General features: G+C 44.1%; 1 protein-coding gene across 1 annotated transcript in view; it reads left to right on the top strand.

Annotated features, from left to right (window-relative positions):
- Positions 1-9,721, top strand: part of tomm34 (translocase of outer mitochondrial membrane 34) — a 37,815-nt gene extending 28,094 nt beyond the window's left edge. Inside the window, exon 7 of the mRNA XM_041205424.1 lies at positions 7,361-9,721. Within this exon, the coding sequence (XP_041061358.1) occupies positions 7,361-7,465 (105 nt within the window). The 3' untranslated portion in view covers positions 7,466-9,721. The remainder of the gene's footprint in view (positions 1-7,360) is intronic.
- Positions 9,722-12,791: the final 3,070 nt, after the last annotated feature.

Below are 12,791 nucleotides of genomic sequence, written 5' to 3'. Positions count from 1 at the left end.
AGAACAGTGGGGAAAGTCCCCTGCTCCTCTTCAAAATAGTGATTGTGAAACCTTTTACGTAACATCCAAGACGGTAGTCAGTTTAAAGTCTCATCTGAAAGGCAGCACCTCCAAATGTGCACCATTGGGACAGTACTGCATCAGGAGAGTCAGCCTGGATTATAGGCTCAGGTGTCTGGAGTGGGACTTGAACCCACAACCTTCTGACTTGAGGTCAGAGTGCTACCTGCTGAGCCACAGCTGAAACCTACACCAGTAGAGTTGGGAGATTGAAAACAGTGTGAGTGGTGAGACAGTCGGGAGATTGAAAACAATATGAGTGGAGAGACAGTCGGGAGTGTGACAACAGCGCGAGAGAGGTGAGACAGTCGGGAGTGTGACAACAGCGCGAGAGAGGTGAGACAGTCGGGAGTGTGACAACAGCGCGAGAGAGGTGAGGCAGTCAGGAGTGTGACAACAGCGCGAGAGAGGTGAGACAGTCGGGAGTGTGACAACAGCGCGAGAGAGGTGAGGCAGTCGGGAGTGTGACAACAGCGCGAGAGAGGTGAGGCAGTCGGGAGTGTGACAACAGCGCGAGAGAGGTGAGGCAGTCAGGAGTGTGACAACAGCGCGAGAGAGGTGAGACAGTCGGGAGTGTGACAACAGCGCGAGAGAGGTGAGGCAGTCGGGAGTGTGACAACAGCGCGAGAGAGGTGAGGCAGTCGGGAGTGTGACAACAGCGCGAGAGAGGTGAGACAGTCGGGAGTGTGACAACAGCGCGAGAGAGGTGAGACAGTCGGGAGTGTGACAACAGCGTGAGTGGTGAGACAGTCGTGAGTGTGACAACAGCGCGAGAGAGGTGAGACAGTCGGGAGTGTGACAACAGCGTCAGTGGTGAGACAGTCGGGAGTGTGACAACAGCGCGAGAGAGGTGAGGCAGTCGGGAGTGTGACAACAGCGTGAGTGGTGAGACAGTCGGGAGTGTGACAACAGCGCGAGAGTGGAGAGACAGTCGGGAGTGTGACAACAGCGCGAGAGTGGAGAGACAGTCAGTAGTGTGACAACAGCGCGAGAGTGGTGAGACAGTCGGGAGTGTGACAACAGCGTGAGTGGTGAGACAGTCGGGAGTGTGACAACAGCGGGAGAGAGGTGAGACAGTCGGGAGTGTGACAACAGCGTGAGTGGTGAGACAGTCGGGAGTGTGACAACAGCGGGAGAGAGGTGAGGCAGTCGGGAGTGTGACAACAGCGTGAGTGGTGAGACAGTCGGGAGTGTGACAACAGTGGGAGAGAGGTGAGACAGTCGGGAGTGTGACAACAGCGTGAGTGGTGAGACAGTCGGGAGTGTGACAACAGCGCGAGAGAGGTGAGGCAGTCGGGAGTGTGACAACAGCGCGAGTGGTGAGACAGTCGGGAGTGTGACAACAGCGCGAGAGAGGTGAGGCAGTCGGGAGTGTGACAACAGCGCGAGAGAGGTGAGACAGTCGGGAGTGTGACAACAGCGCGAGAGAGGTGAGGCAGTCAGGAGTGTGACAACAGCGCGAGAGAGGTGAGACAGTCAGGAGTGTGACAACAGTGCGAGAGAGGAGAGGCAGTCGGGAGTGTGAACAGCGCGAGAGGAGAGACAGTCGGGAGATTGAAAATAGCGCGAGAGGAGAGGCAGTTGGGAGATTAAAAACCGCGCGAGAGGAGAGGCAGTTGGGAGATTAAAATCAGCGCGAGAGGAGAGACAGTCGGGAGATTGAAAATAGCGCGAGAGGAGAGGCGGTCGGGAATGTGACAACAGCGCGAGAGGAGAGGCAGTTGGGAGATTAAAAACAGCGCGAGAGGAGAGACAGTTGGGAGATTAAAAACAGCGCGAGAGGAGAGACAGTTGGGAGATTGAAAACAGCAAGAGGAGAGACAGTCGGGAGTGTGAACAGCGCGAGAGGAGAGACAGTTGGGAGATTAAAAACAGCGCGAGAGGAGAGACAGTTGGGAGATTAAAAACAGCGCGAGAGGAGAGACAGTCGGGAGATTGAAAACAGAGCAAGAGGAGAGACAGTCGGGAGTGTGAACAGCGTGAGAGGAGAGACAGTTGGGAGATTGAAAATAGCGCAAGAGGAGAGGCAGTCGGGAGATTGAAAATAGCACGAACCAATAAATACATACATGTATAATTATGAAACAGATAACTTTTAGTTGTATTTGTGGGTGATACTAGCATTAATAAGCTCAGTAAATTGTAGTATACATAAGAATTATTCTAAACTAATTAAGAAAATACTTTAAATAAATAATTACTGGTACACGCTTTAAAGGTTAAGATATGTCAATACAGCTTGGCCATGTGGAATGTGCATCCTGTGGGGTGTGGGAAGTCGTTTAGGCACAAAGTGCCCTTGATGACTACACCTGCAGGAAGCGTCACCAGCTGCAGAAACTTGAGCTCCGAGTTGTGGGGCTTGAGTGGCAGCTGGAGTCACTGTGGTGCACCCACAGGCTGAGGATTATGTGTATAACATGGTTAGAGGGTTGGTCACACTGCAACTAAGAAGTACACAGGCAGAGAGGGAATGGGTGACCGCCAGAGTATCTATGAGGAACAGGCATGTAGTGCAGGATCCCCTGAGGCTATTTCGCTCTCTAACCATTTTTCCATATTGGGCACTGATGAGCGAGATGGTTTGTCAGAGGACTGGCAAGAGCCAAGTTCCTGGCAACACAGATGGCTTAGCTGCACAGGAAGGGAGAAGGAAGAGTGGAAGTGCTATAGTAGTAGGGGATTCCAAAGGGGAGCAGACATGCGCTTCTGTAGCCATAGACATGACTCCATTCAGTATGTTCCTTCCTTGGTGCCAGGGTCAAGGATGTCACAGAATGGCTGCAGGACATTCTTTTCAGGGAGGATAAACAGCCAGAGGTCATGGTCCACATTGGGACCAATGACATAGGCAGGAAAAGGGATGAGGTCCTCAAAACAGATTTTAAGGAGTTAGGAAGGGAATTAAAAAGCAGGACCTCAAAAGCAGTAACTCCCAGCGCCACATGCTAGTGAGCATAGGAATAGGAATATGGAACAGTTCAACATGTGGCTGGAGAAATGGAATAGGAGAGAGGGCTTTAGATTTCTGAGGCACTGGGACTGGTTCTGAGGCAGCTGGAACCTGTACAAGAAGGACGGGTTACATCTTAACAGGACTGGGACTAATGTCCTTGCGGGGAGGTTTGCTGGTGCTGTTGGGAAGGGTTTAAACTGGATTGGCAGGGTGATGGGAACCTGAGGGGAAATTCAGAGCAGAGAGGAGAAAAACCGGCAGTGGGAAGTAGAGAAGTATTAACTGATAAGGAGGAGATAGCAGAGAGTAGTATCAAGGTTAAAGAATACTTGGAGAGTTTGATAGAATTAAGGTAGGCAGTAGTAAGCCATTAGATGGGGCCAGAATAAGGGAAAGAGGAAAAAAAGCCTAAATCAGGGTTAATGTGCATATATGTGAATGCACAGAGCGTGGTTAATAAGATTGGTGAACTGCAGGCACAGGTTGACAAATGGAATTATATTATTGCTATAACAGAGACTTGGGTCAAAGAGGGGAAGGACTGGGCGTTAAATATTCCTGGGTACAAGGTGTTTATGGGGAAACTGGAAAGGAAGAAAAGGGTTTGGGGCGGAGAGTGTAACATTGATTAAAGATGGCATCACAGTACTGGAGAGAGAGGATGTTCCAGAGGGGTCAAGGACAGAATCTCTCTGGCTAGAGGTAAGGAATGAAAATGGTGCAATAACATTGATTGGTGCAGTATGTAGACCACCAACTAGCGGAAGGGATGTGGTGAAACAAATCTGCAAAGAAATTAGAGGTACAATAAATAAAGAGTAATTATAATGGGGGACTTCAATTATCCAAATATAGACTGGGATGGGAACACTGCAAAGGGACATGGGGCAAGAGTTCCTGGTATGTGTTCAAGATCATTTCTGCAGCAGTACGTTTCCGGCCCAATGAGAGGGCAGGCACTGTTGGGCCTGGTTCTGGGGAATGAGTTGGCCCAAGTGGATCAAATATCAGTGGGGGAGCCTCCAGGTGACAGTGATCATTGTATCATAAGGTTTCGGTTGGCTATGGAAAAGAACAGTCCAGAGCAGGGATAATTAATTGGGGGAAAGCCAACCTCGATGGGATGAGAATGCACCTGAGGCAAGTGAGTTGGAATCAAGTGTTGGCAGAAAAGACTGCAACTGAACAATGGGCCACCTTCAAAGGAACGATATTGCAGGCAATGTCGAGATGTAATCCCATGAAGGGGAAAGGTGGGAGAAATAAATCCAGATAACCCTGGATAATGAGAGAGATAGAGGTGAAGATGAAAAGGAAGAAGTGCGTGTACGACAAAAGTCAGGTAGAAAATATAATGGAGAATCAGGCTAAATAAAGAAGGACCAGAGGTGAAATGAAGAAACTAATAAGAAAAGCAAGGAGAGAGCATGCATAGAGACTGGCAGCTAACATAAAAGCAAATCCAAAGGTCTTCTATAAGCATGTGAATAATAAAAGGGTGGAAAAAGATTAGAGCTGATTAGGGACAGAAAAGGGGACTTGCATGTGGAGGTAGAAGAAATAGTGGAGGTATTGAACGAGTACTTTGCATCTGTCTTTACAAAGGAAGAAGATGCTACCCAGGCCGAGGTGAGAGAGGAGGTAACTGGTACACTAGAAGAATTTGCAATTGAGAAGGTGGAGGTATTAGAAAGGCTATCTTAAAAATAGATAAGGTACCAGGACCGGGTGGGATGCATCCAAGGGTACTGAGGGAAGTGAGAGTGGAAATTGTAGAGGCACTAGTGATAACCTTCCAGTCTTCGTTAGACATTGGAGAGGTACCAGAGGATTGTGAATGTTACACCCTTGTTCAAAAAGGGGTGCAAGGATAATGCCAGCAACTACAGATCAGTCAGTTTGACCTCAGTGGCAAGGAAACTTATGGAAACTATAGTTTGGGATAAAATCAAGAGTCACTTAGACATGTGAAGGATAATTAAGGAAAGCCAACATGTATTCATTAAGGGAAAATCATGTTTAACTAACTTGCTGGAGTTTTTTGAGGTGTTAGCAGAGAAAGTTGATAAGGGCAATGCTGTTGATGTGGTGTATATGGATTTTCAAAAGGCATTAGATACAGTGCCACACAACAGACTTGTGAGCAAATATCTAGGTCTTGAAGTAAAAGGGAAAGTAGGCACTTGGATAAGAAATTGGCTGAGTGACAGGAAACCGAGAGTAGTGATAAATGGTTGTTCTTCAGATTGTTGAGAAATTTGTAGTGGAGTTCCTCAGGGGTCAGTGTTGGGACCCTTGCTCTTTCTGATATATGTTAATGATTTAGATTGTGGTGTGTAGGGGATGATTTCAAAATTTGCAGATGGTACGAAGATTGGAAATGATGTCAACTGTGATGAGGATAGTATTGAACTTCAAAAGGACATAGACATGTTGGTGGATTGGACAGACAAGTGGCAGATGAAGTTCAATGTAGAGAAGTGTGAGGTGATCCATTTTGGCAGGAAAGATATGGTGAGACAGTATAAAATAAAGGGAGAGCCTCTAAAGGTAGGTGCAGGAACAGAGGGACCTTGGTGTAAATGTACATAAGTTATCAAAGATGTCAGGGCGTGTTGACAGAGCAGTTAATAAAACATATACTATCTTAGGTTTTATTGATAGGGGCATTGAGTACAAGAGTTAAGGAGGTCATACTGAACTTGGATAAGATACTAGTTTGGCCTCATGTGGAATACTGTGTCCAGTTCTGGGTGCCATACTTGAGGAAGGATGTGAAGACATTGGAATGAGTACAGAGGAGATTCACAAGAATGATTTGAGGGATGAAGAACTGTAGCTCTGAGGGTAGACTGGAGAGGTGGGACTCTCTTGGAGAAAAGAAGGCTCAGAGGAGACTTGATAGAGGTATTCAAGATCCTCAGGGGTATGGACAGGGTAAATAGTGAGAAACTGTTCCTACTTAAGAGAGCATCAAGAATTAGAGGGCACAGATTCAAAATAATTGGCAAAAGGAATAAATGTGACGTAAGGCAAAGAATTTTCATCCAGAGGGTGGTTGGAGTCTGGAACAAACTTCCTGAGAGGGTGGTGGAGGCAGGTTCGATCGAGGTATTCAAAAGGGAATCGGATTGCTACCTGAAAAGAGAGAATGTGCAAGGTTATGGGGATAAGGCAGGGGAGTGGGACTAGGTGGAATGCTCTTTCAGAGAGCCAGTGCAGACTCGATGGGCCAGATGGCCTCCTTTCACTGTAACGATTCTGTGATTGTTCATTAGTAACTGGTTAACCTAAGACACTGAATTTTCCACTTTGGATGTAATCAGGAAATTGTGCCTGAGTTATGCATAAAATTGCATTGGTTAGCTCAAGAATAAAATGTATTTATAGACATAAAAGCTTGCATGAACCATTGCAATCAGGCAGTGTGATGAAACATAGTTTATTTTTTCTTTTCTTTCTATTTAAAAAGTATTCCATAAGACCATAAGACAAAGGAGCAGAAATTAGGCCAATCGGCCCATCGAGTCCGCTCCGCCATTCAATCATGGCTGATAAGTTTCTCAACCCCATTCTCCCGCCTTCTCCCCGTAACCTTTGATCCCCTTACCAATCAAGAACCTATCTATCTCACTCTTAAATACACTCAATGACCTGGCCTCCACAGCCTTCTGTGGCAATGAATTCCATAGATTCACCACTCTCCGGCTAAAGAAGTTTCTCCTCATCTCTGTTCTAAAAGGTCTTCCCTTTACTCTGAGGCTGTGCCCTCGGGTCCTAGTCTCTCCTACTAATGGAAACATCTTCCCCATGCCCACTTTATCCAGGACCTGATGTATTTAAGAGTGGTATCCCAATGCAGTTTGATTAATACGTCTGCAAGTGGGTTTATCACTTAAAAACAAGCTTTTTGATAGGAGTCCAACCCTCCACCTGTGAGTAAACTGATTCAAAATAATTGAAAATAACTTCAAACTATAACGAACCATTTAATGGTTTCATTGAGTGACCCTAGTTAGTTTCTTCAAATAATTATTATTTGCTATGTAAAACATAGCTACTGGTGCCTGTGCGTCTAAGAATATGAGCACAGTTTGTTGCGCCGCCTTGAATCAGTGCTGTTAGCAGAATCTCTCAATTTTAACCCGCGATTATGGCCAGTTTTGCATCCAGATTGTGCTGAATCTGGGCGCAAAACTGGCAGAAACTTTGCCCCACAATGGTTAAAGCAACACATTCAGCAATACTCGATCTTCGTGTCCGTTTTATGGTTGCATTGTTTGAATCGCTGTGATGGCATGCTGGTCAAAAATAGCTTGCTAAATGTTGGTTTTATTTCTTTAGGATTACAGCGGTAGCGTTGCTGATCTTCAGAAGATGCTTAAACTGGAGCCAAGCAACTTTCCTGGCCAGCGCCTCCTGGAGGAAGTCCAGAAGCTCGTTAAATAAAAGCTGGTTCTTGTGGGGTCTTCAGACTTAAAACCTTCTCAAATCAGCTCTGAATATTTGCATATGAGAAAGGGGCTTAGGCAGGTTTTGAGCCCCTGTATATTTATGCATTTTTCTTTTCGCTTTTCAAGGGCTTTACGGGTTGTTAACCTCAATACCAAAGAGCACTATGTGAGAGTATTTGAATTAAACAGTCTACAGCTCGACTTGACTCCTATTCCTACACAGTAAACCGATTGAAAATAGAAACCATTCCTATGCAGTGAGAACCCTCTTTAGTTATTGACTTAGCAACAGGAACCTCCACCACAAATAGTCTCTGCAGATTGCATAGCTCAATATAAAAAATAGAGAAAGCAATAATCTGCTTGCAACATAATGCTGTAGTGGAATATGTGTAATTTTAATTTTTCTTTGGGTGAGTTTATTTTGTGCTAGCTGTATTTGCAAGATTGCGCTTTTAACCCTTTGAGTTCCATTTCGTTGTTCTCATTTTCCATGCCCTCCCCCATTGCCCACATTTCCTGATGATTTTGACTCCTTGCTGGGATCCAATTGTGCATCCACTTCCAGAATTCTGTGGACAGAGAACAAAGAGATGTCACATGTAAAACTGACCATGTCCTCATTGACCCTCCCGCGCGCGCGCGCGCACACACACACACGCAGTTTCAGATGCGGTGAAGTGGGGTCTCCCTGCTGTCGCTTCAACTGAGGCTTATTAACTTGAGACCAACCCAGCATTGAAACCTCTGCCTTTAAAGGATCTTTTGTGTGGGTTGCTTTTGTGTGGAGGAGGAGAAGAGGAAATAGGGGAACAAGGACATCTCTGATCTTTCCTAACTTGGTTCAAGGTTGTTCTCTTCACTTCCCAGTACTTCCTCCTCATCTTGATTAACCCCTTCACCCAGATGCTTTGCTTGACTGCTGACTACTCTTGGGTTGTCTGTGCACTGAGAATATTCCTGACAGGGAATCAATACTTTATTGGATTTTTTGAATTTAATTGGAGCACATGTATTTGAAAACATTGGCATCTTTGCTGAAGTAAGATGCTGAAATATAGAAACAGGAGGCCATTCAGCCCTTGACCCTATTCTGTTATTCAATGAGATGGTGGTTGATCTATGACCAAACTTTATACCTACCTAACCTTTGGTTAGCAAAAAATCCATCAATCCCAGTTATAAAATAAACAATTGCTCCAACATCAACTATTGTTTGTGGATGAGATTTACAAACCTCTGCCACCCTTCTGTGTGTAAAAGTGTTTTTTAATTTCACTCTGTCTGGCTGTAGTCTTAAACTCCCCAACCAGAAACCTAGCTACATGTGCTGTAGAGAGGTAAGAGAAACACATACTGCTGTCCACAAACCCTGAAAATGTAGAATTTACTAGAACATTAGTCACCAACTCCTTGGTCTGGAACTCTAAAATCTAAGGGTTCTGCATGAGTTCAGTGCATTTTTTTTTTAAGATAGCCAGTCTCGTCAGACAGTTGTAATAATGAGAGATTCATGTTATTTTGACCAAGTAGTTTACTCTCAGACATGAACAGGGAATGATGCCGAAAGAACAAAATGTTTCGCAAAGACCCAGTACATTCATTCTCCTGCATGACTGCACACAGCTTACTGTTGCTGCTAGGACAAAATCTGGAAGTAAACTGGTTAAAAACATCCTTGCTGCTGAAGTGGTTTGTATAAAATATATAGCTTTTGGTGTTGTATCGTAGTATTGCAGATTTTGATAAGTTTTTGAATTAGAGGAATCATTGATTGCAGCTTTAGTTTATTTCTGTTGTCCAACAGACTTTTCCACTAACAATTCAGTATTTCGGATCAGGAATTTTCTTTTTTTATTACACAAAATTGAGGGTACGTTGGTGACCACTGCAGCTGAAGGAGTAGCATACAGAATATTAAGGAGCGTAAATTGAGCAAATTCAACAAGTTAACACTCTAAAGGGGGTTCCATATGTTGTCAGCATATTTAATGAGAAAAGCTTTTCAAAATCTTTCAGCAAAATACAGACTTGTTTTGATCATTTATCTCTAGTCTTTAACCTCTTTCTTAACAGAAACAATACAAAAACTATGTGTCTGGACTATGAATAACCCACCTGTCTTTGTGTCTAGTCCCATAGGGCCTAATGTTTAACTCCATAACTCATGCTATGCGCGTGGTTTTGTTTGAATGTTGTATTGCACTGTAAATCTCTTGGACTCAGGTATTAAACTGTTAAGGTAATGACAGTAGGTGTCCTTTTTATTTTGCTAGAGTGGAGACATTGCCAGAGTTTATCAGCCTGTGAACCTCAGCAGGATGAAACAAATAATTGCATTGGGAACTGCTCAGATACATCAAAAAAAATAACCAATTGTCTCATCAGCCTTAGCTCTTAGAACTATAGAAAATAGGAGCAGGAATAGGCCATTCAGCCCTTCAAGCCTGCTCTCCTGTTCAACATGATTATGGCTGATGCTGTCTCAACGCCATGCTCTCGCTCTGCCTCCAATAGCCCTCGACTCCTTTGGTGTCTAGAAATATATCTATTTTCTTAAATATATTCAGTGACTTGGCCTCCACGGTCCTCTGTGGTAGAGAATTCTACAGGTTCACCACCCTGAGTGAAGAAATTTCTCCTCATCTTGGTCCGAAATGGACCATCCCATATGCTGAGACTGTGACCCCTTGTTCTAGACCCCCCCCAAACAGAGGAAACATCATCCCGGCTTCCAGTTTGTCCAGCCCTGTCAGAGTTTTATACATTTCAATGAGATCCCCTCATTCTTCTAAACTCCAGTGAATACAGGTCTAGTTGACCCAATCTCTCTTCATACGACAATCCTACCATCCCAGGAATCAGTCTGGTGAACATTCACTGCGCTTCCTCTATGGCAAGTATATCCTTTCTTAGGTAAGGAGACCAAAACTGCACACAAATACTCCAGATGTGGCCTCACCAAGGCCCTGTACAGCTGCAGTAAGACATCCTTGCTCCTGTACTCAAGTCCTCCCATAATGAAGGCCAACATATCATTTGCCTCCTTAACTACTTGCTGCACCTGCCTACTTGCTTTCAGTGATTGGTGTACAGGACACCCTTTGTACATCAACATTTCACCATTTAAATAATACTTTGCCATTCTGTTTTTCCTACCGAAGTGGATAACTTCACACTTATGCACATTATACTGCATCTGCCATATATTTGCCCACTCACTCAACCTGTCTAAATCACCTTGAAGCCTCTTAACCCCCTCCTCACCACTGACATTCCCACCAAGTTTTGTGTTGTTAGCAAACTTGGAAATATTACATTTGGTTACCTCTTAAATTATTGATGTATTTTGTGAATAGCTGGGGCCCAAGCACTGATCACTGCAGTACCCTGCTAGTCACTGCCTGCCACTCCAAAAAAGGCCCATTTAGCCCTGTACTTTGCTTCTTGTTAGATAACCAATCCTCTATCTATGCAATGTTGCCTCCTGCATCATGTGCTCTTGTGTAGTAACCTTTGATGTGGCACCTTATCAAATGCCTTTTGGAAATCCAGATACACTACATCCACTGGTTCTCCCTTATCTATTCTACTAATTACATCCTTGAAAAACCCCAGTAGGTTTGTCAAACATGATTTCCCTTTCATAAATCCATGTTGACATTTACTAAGTGTGTTATCACATCCTTTATAATTGACCCTAGCATTTTCCCTACTACTGGTCTGTAATTCCCCATCTTCTACCTCCCTCCCTTTTTTTAAAATAGTGGAGTTACATTCACCATCATCAGCCGGGACTGTTCCAGAATCCATAGAATTTTGGAAGATGGCAACTAAATCATTCCCTTTTCCATGGCCACCTCCTTTATTACCCTGGGATGTAGATTATCAGGCCCTGGGGATGTATTGACTTCAATCCCATTAATTTCTCCAGCACTGTTTTTATAGTAATACTAATTTCCTTCAATTCCTCCTTCTCACTAGACCCTTGGTTCCCTAGTATTTCCGGAAATTTATTTGTGTCTTCCTCAGCGAAGACAGAATTAAAGTTGTTGTTTAATTGCTCTGCCATTTCCTTATTCTCTATTATAAATTCTCATGTTTTGGATTGTAAGGGACCTACATTTGTCTTCACTAATCTTTTTCTTTTTACACACTTATAAAAGTGGACTATAAAAGCTTATGTACTCTTGTTTTTGAGTCTGAAGGTTAATGGGTTCAAGTCCCACTGTAATACCTTGAGCACATAATCCAGACAAACTTCCATTGCAATTTTCAGGAGTGTTTCACTAGAGCCACATCCATTCACTCCAACCACCTGCACACAACGGCTGCACTACGCACCATCTATCCAGCAACTTGTCAAGGCTCCTTCAACAGCAGCTTCCAAACTTGTGATCTCTACCACCTGGAGGGATAAGGGCAGCAGACACATAGGAACACCTACTTGCAAGTTGCCTCCCAAAATGCACATCATCCTGACTCAACTAATTGAAGGAATGGTGATATAGTTGAGTGCTGAGAGGGGACAAGGCCTCAGTTTAACAAAAAAAAATTGTATCCAAGGTCAAGCTAAAAGTAACTCAATATTTATCATTTGCAGCTTAACTCTGGACACTAAATGGATGTCAACCACCAATGCACCTGAGGGAAATGAGGGATGGGCAATAAATGGCAGAGATGCCAACAATGCCCTATTGACATGAATAAAATGGAGGGTGAATTTCTCCAGATCAATTTTCATTGCTTTGGTGGAGACTCTACACCTATGAATGGAGTTTCTGAAGCTTAGCAGGAAATGAAATTCACCTCTAAGTCACACACACCAGCCAAAATCAGAACTCCTGCCCACTGAGCACCATCGGCACAAAGATTACCTTGGTTCAAGAAGGCCTTTCATCATCCAAGGGCCAGGGTTGCCAAGAAGAAAAAACACTGCTTGGGATCATGGCCTACCATCTGGAGAATTTAATGTGCTGATTTATTTAGAAGCGGAATAAATCTAAGGGACTTCCAATCTTTTTTCCCCCACTTAGCCTAATAACCCCCTCAGTACCTCAAAACTCACGCAGACCAATACACTCCAGTAACTGAAGCGTAACCTCCCTACTTTAGTATTCAATGCCCCTCGCAATAAATGATAACATTCTATCAGCTTTCCTAATTACTTGCTGTTCTTACATACCAGCCTTTTGGGATTCATCCACTAGGGGACCCAGATCCCTCTGCATCTCAAGAGTTCTGCAATCTCTCACCATTTAGATAATGTGCTTCTATTTCATTCTTCCTGTCAAAATGGACAATTTCACATTTTCCCATAT

Source organism: Carcharodon carcharias, chromosome 14 (assembly GCF_017639515.1).
Source record: "Carcharodon carcharias isolate sCarCar2 chromosome 14, sCarCar2.pri, whole genome shotgun sequence".
Classification (NCBI taxonomy): Eukaryota; Metazoa; Chordata; class Chondrichthyes; order Lamniformes; family Lamnidae; genus Carcharodon; species Carcharodon carcharias.
Note: the sequence above shows the minus strand (reverse complement) of the source record. Positions and strands in the feature narration are given on the sequence as shown.